The 22548-nt window shown below is 42.8% G+C and overlaps 1 protein-coding gene across 1 annotated transcript in view; it reads left to right on the top strand.

Moving 5' to 3' along the window:
- The window catches only part of ABCC8 (ATP binding cassette subfamily C member 8), a 124552-nt gene that overhangs the window by 42439 nt on the left and 59565 nt on the right, over positions 1-22548 (top strand). The window contains exons 8-10 of the mRNA XM_069073238.1: positions 5980-6135; positions 10198-10332; positions 14892-15054. Of these exons, the coding sequence (XP_068929339.1) occupies positions 5980-6135; positions 10198-10332; positions 14892-15054 (454 nt within the window). The remainder of the gene's footprint in view (positions 1-5979; positions 6136-10197; positions 10333-14891; positions 15055-22548) is intronic.

The raw sequence follows: 22548 nt of genomic DNA on the forward strand, positions 1-22548 counted from the left end.
AAAGAAAAGAAAAGAAAAGAAAAGAAAAGAAAAGAAAAGAAAAGAAAGAAAAGAAAAGAAAAGGAAAGGAAAGAAAAGAAAGAAAACTTACTTTGGCTATGTGTTATCCCTGCATTTGCTGCCTTTCTCACTAGAAAGGTGAGTGGTAATGTGGGAGAGTGTATATCAATGTGAATGGAAGGGGAGGTAAGGCTCTGTCTTGTCTTTTATTTTGCTCGGCTGTTTAATTGAATGCCTTTTATATAGAAAAAAGCATCGGGGGGGGGGGGCAGCTAGATGACATAGTAAGTAGAGCACCAGCCCTGGAGTCAGGGGGACCTGAGTTCAAATCTGTCCTCAGACACTTAACACAAAAACTAGCCATGTGCCCTTGGGCAAGTCACTTAACCCCAATTGCCCTACCTTCCCCCTCCAAAAAAAAAAGAGTCCAAGGGACTTCTTAAATTATAGAACCAGTTCTCAAATGCAATTTCTCTAAGTCAAAATTCATTCTTTCAATTGAACACACATTGTGCTAGATGTTGGGTATACAAAGAAAGAAATTATACAATGTCTGCCCCCCAAAAGCTCACATTCTTTTAAAATCCAGAAGAATTTTTTTCTGAATCACTAGGGATCACAGATCAAGCCTTTTGCCCCAATGAACACAGTGGCTAACTTCTTCCATGAGAAGTCATTTGGCACTTGTGACCTGGAACAGTCATCACCAGCTTATGTCCTAAGGACTCTGAGTCCCTCAACTGTTCCTTGGACCTCATGCCATCCAATCCAACCCAAAAAGCATTAGCGGCTCCATAGTGACTGATGACTTGGTGGTCATTAGCACCTGCTCAGAATATGGGAAACACAAGTCCCTCTGTGAACCTGATACAACATCTGAACAACTGTTTGAAATCATATGCCAGACTGTGCTTAATGTTGTGAACCGGAATGCTGTGTCAGGAATGGTGACAATTATTAGCAATAGAGGAGAACCAGATCACCACCAGGACACTGAAGGTTGAGCCTTCCCTCTTACTTTCCTGACCCAGGGATGAGAGAGAGAGACAGAGACACAGAGAGAGAGACAGAGAGAGAGAGAGAGAGAGAGAGAGAGGAAGAAAAGAAGAAGAAAGGAAATTCTCCCCACCAAAAAAAATTAGGTTTAGGCTCAGACCTGGTTCAAACTCTAGGAAATGAGATATGTGGCCCACAGACAAATACCTTAAGTTCTCCTAGCTTTCATGCCCACCCTTGTAAATTTGAGAATAATTATGGTACAGCAGAAAACATGCTGGACCTGGAGTCAGAGGACAATGATTCGTATCCAGCTTCGTTACTTACTACCACCTGTACAACCATGAGCAGATCGCTCTATCATCTTGGTACCTCAGTTTCATCACTTATAAAAATGCAGTTATTAGACCAGATGTGTGCTTCAGCCTCTTCTAGGTGTCTAGCTATGATCCTAGGAATATGTGTGCTCCTAATTACATAGGGTTGTGTTAAACCTGAAAGCCACCCATTGACCAGACTATCTTTGATCACCACCCATTGTCCTTAATTCCCAATGGAATTCTTCTGGTTTGGAAATCTCACCTCCTGGGTTTGCCTGGGAGGAGGAGAGTAGCTGCAGAGTCATTGAGAACAGAACAAACATACTCAGGTTTCAGGCTGTGACAGATACATCCCAAGGGATATCTACTAGCAGGAACTCATTGAAGGTCTAAGGCCATCCAGGGAATGAAAAAGCCAAGAGAGGAGCCTGTAATCATCTGTGAGTTTATTGGTCCCTCGGAGTCTCTTAACTGCCTCTAATCTTGCACCTAAATGGAAAAAGAAGGGGTTAAGAAAGTCTCCTGAGGACAGTTAATTGAGCAACCTAAGCCATCCCATCAGATCGTCCTTGGTAATGTGGGAGCGATGACTGAGCCAAAGTACTTTGGGCTCCCAAGTTCTGAATGCAAGGAGAGAAATGTAATTATACATCTTCCTACTCCATTATGTCCAAGTTGATAGCCTGCCATGTGTTTTCTGATGGTTTTAATGTGGCTCAAACAGTGGTTACTTTTACAGCATTTTAATCTCTTGCAATAAAAATCATTGATCACTTTCTGTGCCATGAAAATGGGAAATACAGATGTGAGCTGAGGAAACAAATAAAAAGGGATGCTCTATTTTCTTCCAGAAAGCTTCCCAAGAAGGAATGACCTTTTGTATCTCCATGAGTTCAAAGTCAAGAATGTGCAGACCCCAATGAAAGACAAGGTTGCTTCATGAAAGAAGGATTAGGTTGGTTCTGTTTGGCCCTAGAGAGAAGGAAGGAAGGAAATAAGCATTTTGTTAAGGGTCTATTATGTGCCAGGTATTGTGGACTTTATAAATATTATCTCATTTGATCCTTACTACATCTCTAGGAAGCAGGTACTATTATTCTCATTTTAACAGTTGAGGAGACTGAGGCAGACAGGGTCACACAGATAGTCTGAGGCTGGATTTGAAGTCAGGTCTTCCTGATTTCAAGTCCAATGTTCTATCCATTGCACCACCTTGCTGCTGAAGAGGAAGCAGAGAAAAAATAGGCACAATGGGTAGAAAGTGTGGTGGAAATTTGGAGTTGAGGTCAGAAAAATATTGTATCTATTGAAGTTCAATATGATAGGAGATATGAAAGCAGAAGACACATGTTAGAGCAAGGCATGAGGACTGTTCTGGGCCACCATTCTGTAATGGAAAGAACACCATAATTAGAGTCAGAAGGCTTGGGTTTGAGTCCCAGCTCTGTCATTTACTGTGTGACTTTAGTTTTCACTTTTAGAAGATGAGGGAATTGGGCTAGATCATTCCTATTGACCTTTTGGGCTAACATGCCAACAGCTTTGTCAATTTCATACAGGACAGTCATTGACTTGGGGGGAGGGAAAAACTGGACCTGTGAGTGAGCACTCTTAATGAAGAAAAATAATTACCGGTGCTAATTGACACTCTTTTTGAAGATTATAGCCTTAATTCCCAGGAGGCTGAGAGGTTAAGTGATTTGTCCAGGGTCACACTACAGGATATATGGGTCTTGAACTTCAGTCTTTCTGCCTCCAAGACTACCAATATCTCTACCAAGACTCGCTAAAGCTTTTTTAATTTTGTGTATGTTTCCTAAGACAATGTAATTGCAGATAATAGAGAATTACAGATTCTTTGTGTAATCTGTTTCTCTTCTACTCTGTATATGAAAATATCCATTGTATTTGGATTTTGTCATGTTCAGAATAAAATAAACAAATGATGGCCATTGGGGAAAATCAAATCAAATAAAAACAATACAGCCATTATTATAAGCCTCCACAAGGGAACTGCATCCCTTAGTAGAAGGGCACTCTGACATAGGAAGATCTGGACTTAGATAAAAAATAAATCAATTAGTTAATGAGAAATAATTGACAAATATATATTAATCATGAAATACTTATTGATAAATTGATTCCATCTACAAAAGGAGTATTCTCCTTACCAAAGGGTCCCTTTAAATAGCGAGCTTCCCTAGTGCATCTAAGACCAAACAGAGCAAGGATGAAGGATCTTGCCATCTGTTTGGGAGAAGGAAATTGAAGCTGCCTAACCTTCTGTCTGTGCAAACATTCTGGGTGCAGAGCTTTCAGCTTCTGAACTCGTGAAACCAATCAGATCCCCTCCTGAGTTCTGGAAGGGGCTTAGGTCACTGCTGAGACTTCTCCATTAAAGCCAGTTCCTCTCTTGAAGGTGTTGGTGCCAAAAGCTAAAACCTGTTGATGGAATCCCGGGCTCAGACACTTAGCTCCCACCCAGAAATAACTGGCCATGTAACCTTGAGCAAGTTACTTAACCCCGATTGCTTTAAAAAAAAAAAAACTGTTGATGGCAGAAATAAAAACCTGCCTTGTGGTCTTAAACTGCTTGATGCCAGGCTTTCTCACTATGTAGCTGTGATGTTCCAAGGGGCACGATTTGGCCTATGCTAAAAACCCCTGCATTAGATAACTACATTGTTATAATCATCATGACTCACATTTCTCTTTTCTTTAACATTTAACCAGCAACACCATGAAGTAAGTAGTACAAGTGTTATCCCCATTTTACAGATGAGAAAACTAAGACCCACAGGCTTTTAAAATATTTGGGGGGTTTATTTGTTTTAACAGAAAAAAATATTACATTTACAAATTATAATAGTTATAATAATTAAATGTATAATTAACATTGTTTATAATAATTTATAAATATGTCCATTAAATATAAGTATCAATCATTTCATCATACATCCTTCACCTCATTCCACATGGATCTCTCCCTTATAAAAAAAAAACAACAGTTAAGCAAAAACTAACCAACAACATAACCTTGACTAACCACTGTGTCACCTTGACACCGCAAGTGTCCTGTCCATAGTGTTCTGCCTCTCTAATGAGAAATGCCTTCCATTAACTATTCTCTGCAACCCAGTTTGTTCATTGCAATTAAGCTGAGTTTAACAGTCTTTTGGTTTGCTTTCATTCACATTATTATAATCATACTTATATATATTAGTCTAGTTCTGCTTTCTTCACTCTGCACCAGGTCTTCCCATGTTTCTATGAATACCTTCTTATTCTTCATTCCTCATGGAATAATAATAATGAGAAAGATAACTAGTATTTATATAATGCTTTAAGGTTGCAAAGCACCCTATACACATTATCTCATGAGGAAACTGAGGTAGACAGAGGCGAAGTGATTTGCCCAAAGCCACACAGCTAATACAAATACCTGAGGTTAGATTTAAACTGAATTCTTCCTGGCTCCAAACCCAGCTCTGTATCCACTATGGACACCCACTGTGTTCCCTATTTTTAGCTACCACAAAAGTGTTGCTGTCCACTGGGAACAAAGTAAGGTACCCATTGATTGAAGGATGACTGAACAAATTGTGGAACTTATGATTTATGCACATATTGGAATTCATGACCACCATAAGAAATGACTAATATGAACAATTCAGAGAGGCGTGCAAAGATGAATTGATACAGAGAAGAATAAGCAGAATTAGGAAAACAATATACCTGATGTAAATACAGAGCAACAACAGAAAGAAACCTAACACTGAACAGTGATTAATTATAATGACCAAGTCTGTCCCCAAAGAAGAGATGAGAAAATGTACCTCAATCCCTTCTTTGCCAAGGTGACAAAGGGTGAGTATACAACAGTGCACGGCAAGGATCAATTGATGTCCTGATTAGCTTTATTAAATTGCTGGGTTTTCTCTCTTAAACTTTTCATTAGGTAGGGGAAGAGAGGTGAATATATTCAGAAATGAAAGTGTTGTAAGATCAAAAGATATCAATAAAAATTAAAAAATAATCTTTAAAAAGAGTACTGTTATAAAGGTTAAGTTACACCCCATCTCCCAATTCTGAATATTTTTATAGGCTCTCCCTGATGCCTGCAGTGCTCTCCCTTCTCATCTCCACCCCATGACTTCCCTGGTTTTCTTCATGTCCCAGATAAAATCCCATCTTTTATAGGAAATCTTTCCCAATCTCCCTTCATTCTGGTGCCTTCCTTCAGTTGGTTATGTCCTATTTATCCTGTATATAGCTTATTTGTACATAGTTTTTTTTTGCAAGCATTAGATTATAAACTCCTTGAGGACAGGAACTGTCTTTTCCCTTTCTTTATATCAATGGCACTTAGCACAGTGCCTGGCGTATAGCAGGTACTTAATGTCTGTTGACTGACTGACTTTCCCAGGGTCACATACTCCATAAGAGGAGATGCTAGGATTCAAAGGCTCCTGACTCAAAGTCCATTTCCCTTTCCACACTACACTGCCATCCCTATCCACTTCTTTGGTTCTGCCATTTTTAATTGTTTTGTCCAACAAGCAAAAACTCTACTTTGAAGATACAGGAACTGATTGAATCATGATAGAAGGGAAAGAAAGGATCATCCACCTGTATGACTAAAGCACTCTGTTTTTGTTCTTAGACCAAGATTTATAACAAAATCATGCATCTTTCCACATCCAACCTGTCCATGGGAGAAATGACTGCCGGACAAATCTGTAATCTGGTCGCCATTGACACCAACCAGCTCATGTGGTTCTTCTTCTTGTGCCCAAACCTCTGGGCGATGCCTGCCCAGGTAAGAGCTGAGAGGTCTTCCCTCTCTGGGAGTCACATCTAAGACTCCCCCCTTATATTCCAGAGCCTTATATTTGGCCTCTGCCTCAGCCCTGTGTGTCCCTCTGTAATAAGAATGTTGTGACTATGGTGGGTGGGATGAAGTGCCTTGGATCCCCAGGGACCCCACCTTGTTGGTTTTGTTGCCCAGCCCCCTCTCTGTGCTTGGAAGCTGGGGCTGGAGCTGTGTGAGGGGAAGGACACTCCCCTCCCCCCAGAACTTTATTTGAACTTTTGTTCTGAATTGAAGTGATAATGCTATGTACTTTGTGTTTGTTTAAGGCCCAGTGGCCACTTTGGTAACTTTAGTTCTGTACCTTGAAAATGTAACCTAAGAATGTACTTTGTGTTTGTTTAAGGGCCAGTGGCCACTTTGGTAACTTTAGTTCTGTACTTTGAAAATGTGACCTAAGAAATGTTCAGTGCTAATTCAAAAGTAAATTGTCTATGCTATGGGCATGAAAGATCTTGGGGCCGAATGTAATAAGAATGTAAATTTTAAAGATCTTCCCTGCCCCTAGGCTAAAGTGCACCAGAAGCCTGGGGAGGGAGGCTTGTTTTTCAGTAGATACTTTTTGATTGGCCAGTGGGTCAATAAGGTTGTTACATTCTCTGAGCCAGGAGAAGGCTATATAAGCCCTGATGTGTAGCTTTGTTTTGGGACTCACTTTGAGAAGTGTTCTGTGATTTGATCTGAATTCTGGGAAGCCGTTGTTGAGAGTCCCCCGGCTTTGAAAAACCCAGAATGTGGAAACCCAGATGTTGACTGGGTATGGATGTAATGGTTGGACAGTTTGGAAATCTGTCTACTTGATGTTTCTGTCTTGATAATTATGCCTGTATACTTTGAGGTTCAGGGTGCTGACCTTTTCTCCTGAACAAGGTAAACGATATATGTCTGACTGATTAAAGTAAGCTTGTTAACCCATTTTGAGTTGCTTTCCTTTAACAAAGCAGATCCAAGAACCTGTGTGAGCAGGCACCCTGGGGACACTGGGGTGCTTGCTGCAACACCCTCCTCCTCTGCAGGCTGTAGTCACCATTAGCACAGATAGAATCACAATGCTTAGGGCTAAAAGGACCCTTAGAGATTATTTAGTCCAACACACTCATTTTACCAAAAAAAAAAAAAAAAGAAAAGAAAAGAAATGAAGCCCATTTGGGGGAAGTGACTTATCTAAGGTTGCACAGAACTCCAATCCAAATCTGATTCCAAGTACAGTGCTCTTTCTACCACTGCCCAAATCCTCTTTGTGAGTGAGTACCTCTTTCCCATGTCTCATTCCTAGGACATTCCATGATTCAGTGCCTCCCCTTCCCATTTCACAGAGATGGCAGTCTGAAAAATGTAGTTGATATTTAGAAATGACTCCTGAGCCAAGAAAGTGACTTGTTAAATCAAGTGCATGGCTTTGTCAAGAATAGTTTATGCCAGTCTAATCTGACTTCTCTTTTTGATGGGGTTATTAGACTGGTAAATCAGGGAATTGCTGTAGGTAGAGTTTACAAAATGTTTTAACAAAACATTTGATACAATGTCTCATAGTATTAAGAGGGACTGTGTGGATGCAGAGAGAGATGAGAATCCTGACTGAAAGATCTCTGAGCAGATTCTGTGTATCTACATAGGGGCAGACACTTTAGGGAAAGGGCTGGAGGGAGGCCATAAAGAGAGGCCAATGTCTCCCTCCCCAAACTTAAGGCCAAAGTCACTAAGATGTCCTTTAAGAAAACTGTCCCTGGTTTGGAAGGGATCCTTCCCCCTTTTCTTTCCAGAGAACCATCCTTTACATAACAAAGAATTAAAAAGAGGAAAAACTAATTCAACAAATCACCAATGTGCTTCAATGTTGGTTCATATGTCTTCTCATCTCATGGCATTCTTATGGACAGGATGAGGAGATATGAGCTAGAAAATAAGTTGTATACAGCTTTGTTGAAAAGCATTGCAAGAATAGAGGATGAAATGAAAAGGGCTGTTCCTAGCACTGTCCTTTGCCCCCATCCCCTGCAAGTGTTAACCCCGTGCTTCTGAAATTCATACCCAGTGACCCAATATTGTCTTGGGTGTGGGCCATCTGGACCCTTGGAAGAGGACAGATTTTGAGGAGTTGGAGCAAAACATTGGAGGAGTGAGCATGAACCAGGAGACTAAGAATGGAGGTTATGTGATCACCTCTTAGCTGTGGGATCCAGGGGAGACAGATGTCTGTGTCATCACAGCAAGAATAAGTGATGGTACGTCAGCCAAATGCTCAGCTTGGTGGAAGAGACGGGCCATAGAGCAGATGCCCTGTTGCTAATGACTAGTCAGGGATAGGGGCATATGGCTGGTATTCATGCTAATATCCCTGCTAATTTCTGATATCCGGTCTGTTGGTCACATAATTTCTTCTCATTGTGGACAGAACCAGTGAAGCAGACCAAGGAACAGAGGCCAGTGGGGGTTTTCTGGAGAAGGTGATGATATATTAGCAGGGTAGGCAGGGTTACCTTTCCTTTTAATGAGCTCTCCCAACCTTAGTTCATTAAACATGTGATAAAGTGATTCTTCAAAAGGCTATTAGTTAAAGCCAGAGACAGTTTTCTGATTAGTGGAAGTGAAAGAAACCTCTGCTAAGCTCCCAGAGGAAACAAGTCACTTAGAATTACTATAATTTGAGGTTACTGAGCAGTGGACCTCAGCTTTCTTTTCTCTATAGGCAGCCATTGGGTCTTCTAATGGTATCCTCTGAAACAAGACACATGGCCTGGATTTCCAACACAAAGGTTCTGCAGTGCTCTCTGAGCTAAAAGCTTTGGGCATTGGTGGGAACCACTTGCATTTTTCATGAGCAAGTAATCATTTTCCTAAGGTCTGAGAATAGGACAATTCTCTTTTCTGAAGTGATTCAACAGCCTCGTAAAAATGCCAGGAAAAGAAAAAAGAACAGTAACAACTCAGGATATTGAATTGAATCTGTAAATAAATGTGGGCGTGGGGGTGCTTCAACCATTCCTGCACCTACCCTTGACATTACACAGACCCTGAAAGCAAAATAACCTAGCAAACTGAACAATTGCCTTAAAGGTTGAAGTTTGAGTGACTTGGGGTGCCTCACCCTCCCCCACCCACCACAGCACTCAACAAGGGAATGACTGGCAATGCCTCTCGACTTAACACTACCATGAGGTAACCCAAGTGACAGGAATGGGAGTGAAGGATTGTTCTATCTGCCCTACCCCTTACTAATTGTATGATCCTGTCCCTCAGTTTACCCAAGTGGCAATAGAACTGGTTGGAATTAACAGTAAGGCCAGCCTTTTAGAAAAATGTAAAAAATTTCCAGTCCACAAATTTTATCAATCTTCCACCTGAACTGGAGGAGATTAAGCCTTAGGGTATTTGTTGACAGATCGCTGGAGGATTCTGGGCTTTCTTTTGTTTTGAGGTTCAAATCAACCTCTTGTAGGAAAGCTTTCCTGATCTCCTTGGTTGTCACTGCTATTTCCTTCCTCAAATTATATTCTGTTCGTCTGTTTAAATATATCTCTAGGGGCAACTAGGTGGCGCAGTGAGTAAAGCGCCGGCCACAGAGTCAGGAGGACCTGAGTTCAGTTCCAGCCTCAGACACTTAACAACCACACAAAAAAACTAGCTGTGTAACCTTGGGCAAGTTACTTAACCCCAATTGCCCTCCAAGAGGCAATATATATATTAGAATGTAAGTTCCCTGAAGGATCATTTTTCTTTCTGTCTTTGTATCCCCAATGCCTATAGCAGTTGCTTGCACATAACAAGCCCTCAATCAACATTGGTTGAAGCTTTGGAGTGCAAGTACTGACTCTAGAGTCAGAGGCCCTGGGTTCAAATTCTACTTCTAATGCTTACTGCTTGTATGGACTTGGGCAAATAACTTAACTACACTGGAGCTCAATTTCTTCATCTATAAAATAAGTGTTGGACTAAATATTTTCAGAAGTCTCTTCCAGCTCTAGATCCAGGATCCTATTAATTGAATGTGTCTCTCCTTGATCTCCCTAGATCATTGTAGGGGTGATTCTTCTCTACTACCTCCTTGGGGTCAGCGCCTTAATTGGAGCAGTGGTCATCATTGTCTTGGCTCCTATCCAGTACTTTGTGGCTACCAAGCTCTCCCAAGCCCAGAGGAGCACACTGGTGAGTGTCTTCAGGGCATGCCTTTGTCTCCATTTTACCCATCCTTCCCTTGCCTGAGTCCCCCCTCTCTCTCTCCAACCGCCACTGATGCTTTTTCTTCATTAATTCTTCCTCCCCCTCTCTAGTTGAATCTTGGTTGAATCATGTGGTAGAGAAGAGAGACAAGGCTAGGATGCCCTCTGGGTGTTCTATTTCTGACTCAGCCCATCCACAAATATGCTGTATCCCAGGAAGGAACCTTTGGTTCGCCAGAAGTTTATAGGAATATGAAGGGAAATCATAGGGTTGCATTATAGCCCATTGCCTCTCAGTTAACAATAGCTAACATTTATGTAGACACTTACTAGCTGTGTGACCCTGGGCAAATCACTTAAACTTGTTTGCTTCAGTTCCTCATCTGTAAAATGAGCTGGAGAAGGAAATGGTAAACTTCTCCTTGCCAAGAATACCCCAGATGGGATTAGAAAGAGACACACAAAAGAAATGACTAACCAACAAATATATAGACTTTCAAGTCTATAAAGCACCATATATATGTATATACATACATGCATAAATATGTGTGTATAAAATTTTATACCCTCATGACAACCTTCTGAAGTAGGTGATGCTGTTCCATTTTACATATGGAGGAACTGAGGCTGAGAGAAGTTAAGTGACTTGCCTAGAGTCACACAGCTAATAAATGGCTAAGGCTGAATGCGAACTCAGATCTTCCTGATTCCAAGTCCAGCCCTCTATCCACTGTACCACCCAGCTGCCTGTAAAATACCTAGCTCTCCCCCAGAAAACAGTCAGAATGAGTCCCCCAAATCCTTCAGGGGAATTCTTGCCACTGTAGTACACACACACACACACACACACACACACACACACACACACACACATGCTTTTTTGAGGGGGAGGGCAGGGCAGTGGGGGTTAAGTGACTTGCCCAAGGTCACACAACTAGTACGTGTTAAGAGTCTGAGTCCAGATTTGAACTCAGGTCCTCCTGACTCTAGGGCCAGTGCTGTATTCACTGAGCCACCTAGCCGCCCCTTGGCACTGTAGTCTTGAAGATTTCTTCTCTTCTTTGTCATCTCACAGAGGTTCCAAGTTCCAGTTAGTATAATCAGACAACACTTAACTCCTACTCTACGCTCAGTCCTGTGCTAGTCTATCCAAGGGAATATAGAGAAGTGGAAGACATAGTCTCTACCCTCAAGGAGCTTATGGTCTAGCTGGAGAAATACACACAAAGACTCACACACAAAGCATTTAACAATATAAAACAGAATGGAAGTCAGTTTTAAAGCCTCACTTTTACATGACCTCACATGGACACTTCATTTTAAGGTTTCCAAAGGTTTTATAATGACCATATAAGGTATATGCTGAGATATATGCCTTATTGCCCCATTTTACAGATCCTGGAACTGAGGCTTCAAAAGGTTAAGTGAGTCTCCCAGGGCTACACAGCTAGCAAGTGTTAGATCAAGAACTTCTGACTCTACAACCAGTGTTCTTTCCAAAGGTCTGCCAAACTTCCTCCATAGAAAGGGCCAGCAGGATCAGTGAAAGCTAGAGTAGAAGGTGGAGGCCTCATGGAGGAGATGGAGTCTGGTCTGGATTTTCAAGGACAGATAGGATTTGGATAGTCAAAAACAAGAGAAGTAGGATGATCCAGAGTAGGAAGGACCAGGATGAGCAAAGGCACAGAGGGGAGAGTTTAATTCAACAAAATGTTAATTACATGGACATTTACTGAACACTTCCTACCTGCAAAGCCCTGTCCTAGGTGCTGAAAGAGATACACAAGGATCAATGAGCACAGCATCCCTGCCCTCATGGAGCTCCCAGTCCTCAATAGGATGTAAGCTCCTTGGGAGAAGAGACTGTTTGCTGTTTGAATTTGTATCCCCAGTATCTGACACAATGGCTTAGTACATAGCAGGTGCTTAATAAATACTTGATGGCTGATCAGTAGTGAGGGAGGTCAAACATGTAAACAAACATTGTACTGAGTCAAGGGTGACAAGAACTGAAAAGAGAATGGACATGTGTTCATTCAGAAACTAGAGAGGTCCCTTCTGCCTGGAGAAATGAGGAAAGGAGGGATTTCTGGAGGAGCAGGAAGAAGAAGATGCAGGTGATCTAGAACTTGATGGATGAAGAATATTTCAGCAGGTGGAATGGAGAGGACATAACAGGTGGAAGGAATGGGGTAAACAGAGACTAGAATCAATCAATAAAAATTTACTATGTACATACAGACTATGTGTCAGGCTCTTGGTATATAAGTAGAAAGAATGAAAAATTCCATTTTTGTAAGAAGTTTATATCCTAATGGTGGAGGCAACAGTACCAACCAGAGACCAAACAAATAAAAAGATAAAATGCAAAAAATAAAATACTAATTCACTAGATACAAGATAATTTGCGGAGTGGGCACTAGCAGTGGGGGAAATTGGGAATTGTTTTTGTAGAAAAATGAGCTTCAGGGGCAGCTTGGTGGCACAGTGAGGAAAGCGCCGGTCCCGAGTTAGGAGGACACAAGTTCGGTTCTGGCCTCAGACACGTAATACTCACACAAAAAAATAACTAGCCGTGTAACCTTGGGCAAGTTACTTAACCCCAATTGCCCTCCAAAGGGCAAAAAAAAGAAGAAAAATGAACTTACGGAACTGAATCTTGAAGGAACATGATGTACATGTACCCTCTTTCAAGGCTAGAAAGATTGGTTTGGACCAGAGCATGAAGGAGTCCAGTCAGAAGGCAACAGGGAACAAACCATTAAAGGTTATTGAGCAAGAGATCTCATGACCAGAGCTTCAACTTGGTAGTAGGACCCAACTAGGTATATTGGGGGGAGAAGCAGTTGAAGAGCAGGGGATGGAGACTAGGTGTAGAGGAATCCAATTAGGAGGCTCCTGTGCAGGAGGGGAGCATTGGCAGCAGAGGGCTGACTCTAACACATGTGCCCCCAGACTCATTTCTGTGCATGAAGCAAGAAAATTGGAGCAAGTTGTTGTTTATGATTTCTGTATGAGTGGGCTCTAGGAACCAGACCCTCTGAACTGCAGCACCCACAGAACCTCTGGATTGGGGGTTTCATCCTGCCACTGATTTACCCCTTGACTCTGAGCAAGTCAGTGCACCTTACTGGCCTCAGTTTCATCTGTTGACAAGAGCTTAATTTCCACTCTTCTTGTTTTGAGAATCCAATGAAATGATTATGTGTGGGAAATTAAAGCACCATCTAGTTGGGAGGCCCCAAATGTAAAAGTGAATGTAATACAATCTATATTAAATTGCTTGCCATCTTAGGTAGGAGGGAGGAAGGGAGACAGGGAGAGAAGAGGGAGAAAAAAAAATTGGAACTCAAAAATATTATTAAAGTGAATGTAGAGGGGGCAGCTAGGTGGCGCAGTGAGTAAAGAGCAGGCCCCGGAGTCAGGAGGACCTGAGTTTGGTTCCGGCCTCAGACACTTAACACCCACACAAAAAACACTAGCCATGTAACCTTGAGCAAGTTGCTTGACCCCAATTGCCCTCCAAAAGGCAAAAAAAAAAATGAATATTGAAAATTACCTTTACATGTAATTGAAAAAATGCTATTTTTAAAAAGTCAATGTAATTAGGAGCCCATGGCTATGGAAACTCTATGATACCAGAGACTGCATGTCCACTTCAGGGAGAAGGAAAGGGAATAAGCCCTTATACAGTACCTACCATGTTCCAGGCACTGTGTTAAGCACTTTTGCAAATATTATTTCATTTGATCAATCAATCAATTAATCAAAGCATTTATTTAGTGCTTACTATGCACCAAGCATGGCTCTAAGCCAGGGGAGGGAGAGGTCACATGTGGTCATCTAGGTCCTCAAATATGGCCTTTTGACTGAATCCAAGTTTTACAGAACAAATCCTTTTATTAAGCGAATTTGTTCTGTGAAGTTTGGATTCAGTCAAAGGGCTGCATTTGAGGACCTAATAGCCTTGAGACCACAGGTTCCCCACTCCTGTTCTAAGCACGGGGACTACAGAGAAAGCTAAAAACAGTCCCTGTCCTCAAGGAGCTTGCATTCTACCAGAGAAGAAGGTAAGTACATAAATAGGCATATAAGACTCACATGGAGTAGATGGAAAGTAACCTACAGGGGAAGGCCCTGGAGAGGGCAGGAAGGAGGACCAGGAAGGGCTTCCTGCAGAAGGTAGCATTTGATTTGAGTCTCAAAGGAAACCCCAGGATCTAAGGCATGGAAGTGATAAAGGAGAACATTCCAGGCCTCAGTGACAAGGTAGCCAGTACAAAGGCATGGAGAGAGGAGATGGGGTGTGATGCAAGGAATGGCAAATAGCCTAGTATGGCTTGAATAAGGGAATTCTCAGAGGGGAGTCATTTGTAAGAAGACCAGAAAGATGGGAAGGGCTTCAAGTGTCAAATTGAGAAGTTTTTATTTTATTTGATCCCAAGGGTAATAGGGAGACACTGAAGTTTAATGAATGGCAGGGGCAGGAAGGTGAAGAAGACATGGTCAGACTAGCTCCCACCTAACTCCATGTGAATCTGGCAGGAATATTCCAATGAGAGGCTGAAAAAGACAAATGAAATGCTCCGGGGGATCAAACTTCTCAAACTCTATGCCTGGGAAAACATCTTCCGTGCTCAGGTGGAGATGACTCGTAGGAAGGAGATGACCAGCCTCAAGGCCTTCGCCATCTACACATCCATCTCTAGTAAGTCACAGAATCACAGGTTTTCAGAGTCAGGAACTCAACAGCCAACTAGTCCAATCCATCCCTGAAAAGTCATCTCTGCTAGGACATGGCACTGATGAACAAAGCTAGCATTTATATAGCACTTTACAGGTATCCCTTTGAATCCTCACAACTACCCTGGGAAGTAGGTGCTATTATGATCCCCATTTTATAGTTGAGACAACTGAGGCAGACAGAGGTTAAATGATTTGCCCAGGGTCAAACAGCCAACATGTCTGAGGCAGGATTTGAACACAAGCCTTCTTAACTCCAAATCTAGACCTCGGCACTGCCTCCCTGCCATGATTCCTGGAATATATCACAGGCTATATTCTTATATATCCATCATTTCCCCCACTTCCTCCAATGGTAAAACTGAGACCTTAAAAATGAAAAAGAAATTCAGTCTCTCATCATCACCACTACCCCATTCCAGTCAACCTGAGAATTGCCCTCCTCCTGAGTAAAACCCTTTCCTGAAACACTGAAAGTGGAGAAGAATCAGTGTGAAGTACCTAGTAGGTGCTTAATAAATGTTTGGCCAATGAAACATATACTCCTTGTGAGGGTAAGAAGGGGAGCTGGACCCTTGGGTCAGGCTTGGAGCAAGTGTAAAGACATATCTCAAGGAGGCAGCTTGGTCAGTCAGCCAACTAGCACATATTAAATGCCTTCTGTGTGCCAGGCAGCACTCCGAAGACTAAAAAAGGCAAATGAATGAATGAATGAAATAAAATAAACACCCCAGGCCCTGCCCTCAAGGAGCTGATAGTCTAATGGCACAGTACAAAGAATGCTGGGTCTGGAGTCAGAGGACCTGGATTGAAATACTGCCTTTGATAGTTGCTAGCTATGTGACTTTGGACCTCATCTGCAAAATGAAGGGACCGGACCAAATAGACTTGGAGGTCTCTGCTGACCCCAGATTTATGACCCTAGGACCTAAGTTGCAGAACATCTGCTGATCTTTATTTTTAGGGAGAGTTTAGTTTTGGGAAACTCCCCTGATGAGATCCCAGGTCTAGGTCTATGGTATAGAGTAGGTAAGATTGGCATAGAGGGTAGGGACCTAGGTTCAAATGACCTAGGTGGCCTTAGGCAAATCACTTATGACATCTCTGAACCCCAAGTTTCTCATATATAAAACAAAGCAGTTGAACCAGCTGAAATCAAAATGTCTCTTCCAATTCAAAATCCTGTGAAAACCATCTGGGAAGGAGGGAGATTCAGGAAGGTAGATAACTGTTCTAATTCAATCCCTCAGAGACGTGGTGAGGAGCAGGAAGTCAGCAGACCAGTAACTAGTTCTTGTGGGAAGTGGGCTCTGAGAGGACCTCAGGGGAGTGGGAAAAGTTAGGTTGGGGAGGGGGGAGCTTAGGAAACAGTCCATTCAGAGAAGCATGAATAACCAGGACTCTGGGTAAAAGGGAATGGGGGAGTGTTCAGGTAGGTATGGAGGTGAGGGAGGAGGGAGGGACATCACCTGGATCTCTGAACACCTGGACAGAGAACCTGCCTTGAATTCTGAGGCAGCTAATGAGGCCCAAAAGATCGATCTAGTGATGTGAGAGACGAAGGGAAAAGAAGGAAGGAAAGCTTTAAAAATAAAATGTTATTTGTTCAGCATATTTACTCTGGCCCACGTGTTTCTGTTTCACCACACTGAAAAGGTAGTGGGAGGGAGGGAGATACCTTCTGGCTGCTGGTGTCTACCTCTAAAGCCTGCTTCTTTCTTTGGGTGCTCCCACCCTCATGTAACCAGGTGACCAGACACAGTTCATTAGGCATCTTTCACCCCCTCCCCCTAGGGTCAGCTGGAGGGTCCTGGAGCCAGGAGCTTTGGAGAAGTATTTCCTGATGGGGTCTACCTGGGCACTCCCTTGGTTGCCTGTCAGTGTGCACCCCAGACTGTGTGGGGCAGCTGAGCACTATCTTGGATACTAGAGAGGAAACAGGGCAGGTTCAGGGACAGACTTACTAGGCATGAATACCTAGAGGAAGCAGTGCCAGGTGGTAGGAAACTGTGGAATCCTCAATCAATTCATTAGTTAATCAATAGGACCCACAATATATCTAGCCCTATACAAAGATCTGTGAAACATGGTCCCTGCCCATAAGGACCCCACGGTTTGCTGGGGAGACAAGATTAATGTACATGAATCAATTATAAAGCTAAGTCCAGACTTTGAAAATTATAGAAGCTTCAGGGTTGGGGAACCTGTGGCCATGAGGCCACATGTGACCCTCTAGATCCTTAAGTGTGGCCCTTTGACTGAATCCAAACTTCATTTCCTGGTGAGGAAAGGAGACTATGAGGCAGGGTAGCCAAGGAACACTTCCTAAAGAAGGTAAGAGCTTAGTTGGGCTTTGAAGAATGAATAAGATTTAGATGGGGGCAGTTGCAGATACCTCTCCCTCACCATTAGAAGTCATTTTGTCCCAGTTTCCCCTTGAAATCTCCCTACTTAGCATTCTGAACACTCTATCTCTGCCTCTGAGGCTATAGTGTGAAGATATGCCCATAATACACTGGGCTGTCTCTAGCCCAGGATTTGTCCTGCTGATTCAGCATCTGAATATTCCAATTTTTCAGTATAAAACCTCAGATCTGGCTGCCTTAGCCTCACAGGATCATCATCTAGAGATAAAAGGGACCTCAAGTCATCTAGCCCAATCCTCTAATGGGGAAACTGGGGTCCATGAAGGTTAAGTGATTTGTCTGAGGTCACAAAGGTAATAAACATCAGGGGAGATTTGAACCCAGGTCTCCCAACTCCAAAGCCATGCTCTGGACTCCAACCTTTTCCCATGCTCAATTTAATTCAGCAAACCCTCACTGAGTACAGTGTCCCACCCCAGTGCTGGCAATTGTGGAAAATATCCAAGTGAATAAAACACCCTCTCTGTCTTTGAGGAGCCCGTGGTATAATAAAAGAGATAAGACAGAGATTACTCCCACAATTTCCTTTTCTCCGCCTGCTAAATGGAAGTAGGAGAAATCTCAGCTGTGCCTACTGAGGACACTGTAGATTGATGTTATTCTACTTCAGCAGGGCCCTCAGCAAAGCAAAGCAACCCTTTTATTCCTCCCTAACTGATTCCCTGAATCACTCCCCACAGAAGCTATTCCAAACCTCCTCCTCATAGTAGCTAGTGTTTATGCAGCACTTTAGGGCTGCAAAGAACTTTGCAAATATCTCATTTTATCTTCACAACAACCCTGGGAGGTAAGTGCTATTATAATCCCCATTTTACAGGTGAAGAAACTAAGGCATGCAGTGACAGGATCACATAGCTAGTAAGTGACTGAGGCTGGTTTTGAACTCAGGTCTTCCTGATTCCAGGTCCAGTACTCTATATGATCTTAGAGTCTGGAAGACCAGGCATCCAAGGGATGGGGCTTTCCCTGTTCACAACATGAATGTGAATGAGTGTCAGAGGATCATGGGATCATAGTTCAGTATTTGGAGAATGGGGCTGATCATACCCTGTGAAATAAGGAAGCGTGGGAAGGTGACCGCCATTCAATCCTGAGGATTCAGGTATTCTTTTCTTAATAACTGAAATTGAACCTCTCCCATTCATATCTCTTGGGGTCCCTCAGAGCCACCCTTGGCAGCTGGTGTCCTGGCACTGCTGCCCCAGGGGAGGGACAACAGGGTGACCTCAGTGCCTCAGCTCAGCTCCAGTTTCCAATTCTTTGATATCCTCCTTCATTGTGCCAGTCTGCTGCAGGGCCACAATGGGTAGGTAGCTCAGGTGTCCTGTCACTGACTCCCTGGCCCAGACCAGAATTCAAAAAGGGCAGTAGGTCTGGAGGAAGATGAGCTGGTGACAGCCATTGGTGCAGCCATGCATTCATTCAGTAAGTAAGATGAGAAGTCCCTGAGGTGCCTCTGGAGCCAGCACCAGGTTCAGTGGTCATGTCTGTTCTGTTCTGCTTTGTGGATTTTCCTAGATAATGGAACCTGGAATGCCACACCAGGTCAATCTGTCTGCCCTCGCTTCATGCAAACTGCAGCCTTCTGGGTGCAGGTGTGAATTCCAATTAGGACAAGGCTCCAATATCCTGTCCTTGTCTCCCCCCTGCAGGGGAGCTAGCATTAAGCAGAAGGCACATTTGAGCTTCTGGGTAAAACATTTATTGCCTCTGGAACCTGTGTCTGCATCAATGCAGCAACTTTCAGATGACTGCAGGTGTTACCTAATCACAGCAGTGTCAGTCAAACAGGAAGAAAGGAGAAAAGGGTCCAGTGTTAACAGCTTGGGATGCTAACAAAAATATTAACCTTGGAGTTGGGGCATTTGGGCTTGCTTCAGCTCTGCTAGCACCTTGATATTGGGCCACTCACTTCCTGTCTCTGAACCTCAGTTTCTCCTTCAGTAAAATAAAGGGGTTGGACTAGAACAAAATATTTTGTCATGGACTCCTTTGGCAATCTGGTGAAGCCAATAGACCAGTTTTTGCATAATTTTTAAAATTTTACTTTAAATTTATGGAATAAAACAAGTACTTCCATAACAGTATAAAATAAATGTACAAAATAAAAACAGGAAATGAAAAGTTGATGAAAATAAGACGCAAAGGGAAAACTGTCTACAACATCTGCTCCAAAGAGCCCTGGCTCTGTCAGAGGACCTGGGTCCCAAATTCCAGCTCTGATTTTTCCTACCTGTGTCACTGTGGACAAGTCGCTTCACCTCCCAGGCCCTCAGTTTCCTTTTCTGTCAAATTAGACAGTAGGACTTAGATGGCTCTGGATGATAACTGATGCTAGATATGCCTCTAGGAAGCATGCTAGGTATGCCTGCTAGGGGCAGCTAGGTAGTGCAGCAAATAGAGCACTGGCCCTGAAGTTAGGAGGACCTAAGTTCAAATCCAGCCTCAGACATTTGACACTTACTAGCTGTGTGACCTTGGGCAAGTCACTTAACCCCAATTGCCTTGCCTTCCCCCCTCAAAAAAAAAGAAGGCTGATGTCTCCTCTCAATAATGGCTCTTCAGATGCCTAGGGTGAGTTTTCATGTTCCTCCACCAGTCTTAAGGTTAGGCATCTCCAATTCCTTCAACAGATCTTTGACTGACATGGTTTTAAGAGCCCTCCAAATTTAAAAAAAAAAAAACATTTATTGAGCACCCGCTATGTACAAGTTGGTGTGGTAAGCACAGTGGAATATGATACCTTGGGAAAAGGCTTTAGGTCCCCCCTCAGACTGGAAGTTTCCCAAGGCTAGGTGCCTACTCTGCCCTGACTCTGGTGGCTCCCCCAAGGCAGAGGCTACAGCAGATTGGGGATTCTTAAGGGTAAGCACCATGTCAGAGGATCTTAGATCCAGAATTAGAAAGAGCCTCAAAGGCCATCTAGGCCAACCACTGCCCCTCATTTTCCAGATGAGGAAACTGGGTTTCAGGGTGGTTAAATGATTTGCCCAAAGTAATTAAGAATCAGAGGTAGGATTTGAACCCAGGTTCCCTGACTCCCAAGCCAGTAATTTTACCAACATACCCTACTGTCTTCCCTGTTAGACTAGAAACTTCCTAAGAATTATCGGTCAGCCTCCCCTAAACATTTTGAGAAGAAATCTTTGAGTGGCTCCTTGAAAATGGTGATGACCATCATATCCTTTCCCTCTAGGATGCTAGGGGGAAAAGTCCTACTGCATCATGGTATCAGATTTAAAAGTTCATTAGAGGGTGTCCAAATATATGTGCCTGGCCCCCAGCCTTGGTCGTCTTTCCTCACTGGAGAAAATAGTGGCTATTTGAGAGGGGACAAGGTAGTTTCTATAATTGGGCTTATTATAAAGTCTTGTATCCAGCAACTAGAAGGAGGATCCTGGATGCTGAATTAGTAGAGTCAAGGTCAGGAAGGAGATGAGGCAAGGGGGAGGGATGTCATTATTGATCATGCTGGCCAGCTTGCCAGGCCAGCTGTCTCTCATAATGAGCACCTAAGAAATCGAGCTCAACTTTTCTGCCATACCAGACATACTAACCTCCTAGCTTCAGGGACTGGAACTGAAGGGATTTGGGGGAGGTCTATGGAGGTAGCAGTCACCCCCTACATGCAACAAGAGAGTCAACATTTTCTCACCCCACTCCCCAGCTTAGGAATATTCTTTCCTTCCTAAAAATTTCCTAGAGCACTTGGCCCATATTTTTCCTTCAACTCCTACTCCCAACACATAAGCTTCTCTGTCTCTGTGTCTCTGCCTCTGTATCTCTGTGTATGTATTTCTCTGTTTCTCTGTATCTGTCTCTGTCTCTCCCCACCCTCAGCCTTTGCCTTTAAAGGCTATTGGTTATAATAGGATACATTTTAATTAGCATTACCAAGCATTTTTCTCCTTCTGACCACCCCACCCTACAGGAAGAGAGAAAGAAAGAAGGAAAGGAAGGAAGGAAGAAAAGAAAAGAAAGAATATTTATAAAAATAAGTATAGTCAAACAAAACAAATTCCCACATTGGCCATTTCCAAAACTATGTCTGTTTTAGTATATTTAGTCCATGTTCTCTGTCAGGAAGAAGGAGTTAGGGAATAAGCATTTATATGGCACCTACCATGTTCCAAGCAACATGACAAATGCTTTACAATATTATTTCATTTGATCCTCACAACAACCCTGAGAGGTAGGTACTGTTATTATCCCTATTTTACAGTTGAGGACACTGAGGCAAATAGAGGTTAAGTGACTTGCCCAAATTCATACAGCTAGTGTCTGAGGTCAGACTTGAACCCAAGTGTTCCTGACTCCAAGCCCAGCACTCTAACCACTGCACCACCTGACTGCCTCACAGCTAGCAGGCAATATTTTTTTCATCATTGGTCCTCCAAAATCATGGTGAAGAACTCTTGCTATGTACTAGAAGAAGAAGGACAATATCCTAAGGGAACCAGATGATGCCTGAACACAGAGTCATTCTCTCCCCGGCCACACACACACACACACACACACACACACACACACACACACACACCCTCCCATCCTCCTCTCTCTTCTTTGGCTCATTCAATCCACTCAGTCTATCCTCTTTTGGATGATATGATAGCCCTGCTAATGAAATCCAAACATGGCAGACCCAGAATAGAAATGGCATCTTGTAAGTGAAAGCCTCATCTCCTTGCTAAAGTAATTGTCTACCTGGGTCACCATGTCCAAATACTAATCATTACCATTCTCCTACATTTTCCACCCCTCATTTTTCCTAAGGATTATTATTAGGAAAATGGTTTGTAAACCTTAAACTATTTTATAAATGTAATTATTATCATAATTGCTTTTGTTACTATCATTATTATTACTCCAGCCCTGCTCCAATGTATCTTCTGTCTTGGTCCTCGAAGGCTTTATTAGTGGAACACCAGTTCCATTCTAACTGGACAGGCTCTGAGTATGGCCCAGTCATAGCTCATATGTCTATTGTCCAAGGAAACTTAGCCAAGTTTGAAGGGGTTCCTTACCAACTTGGT

The sequence above is a fragment of the Petaurus breviceps genome, unplaced genomic scaffold, assembly GCF_028583685.1.
Source record: "Petaurus breviceps papuanus isolate PSGF00001 unplaced genomic scaffold, PetGlider_PUasm1.0 140, whole genome shotgun sequence".
Taxonomy (NCBI): domain Eukaryota; kingdom Metazoa; phylum Chordata; class Mammalia; order Diprotodontia; family Petauridae; genus Petaurus; species Petaurus breviceps.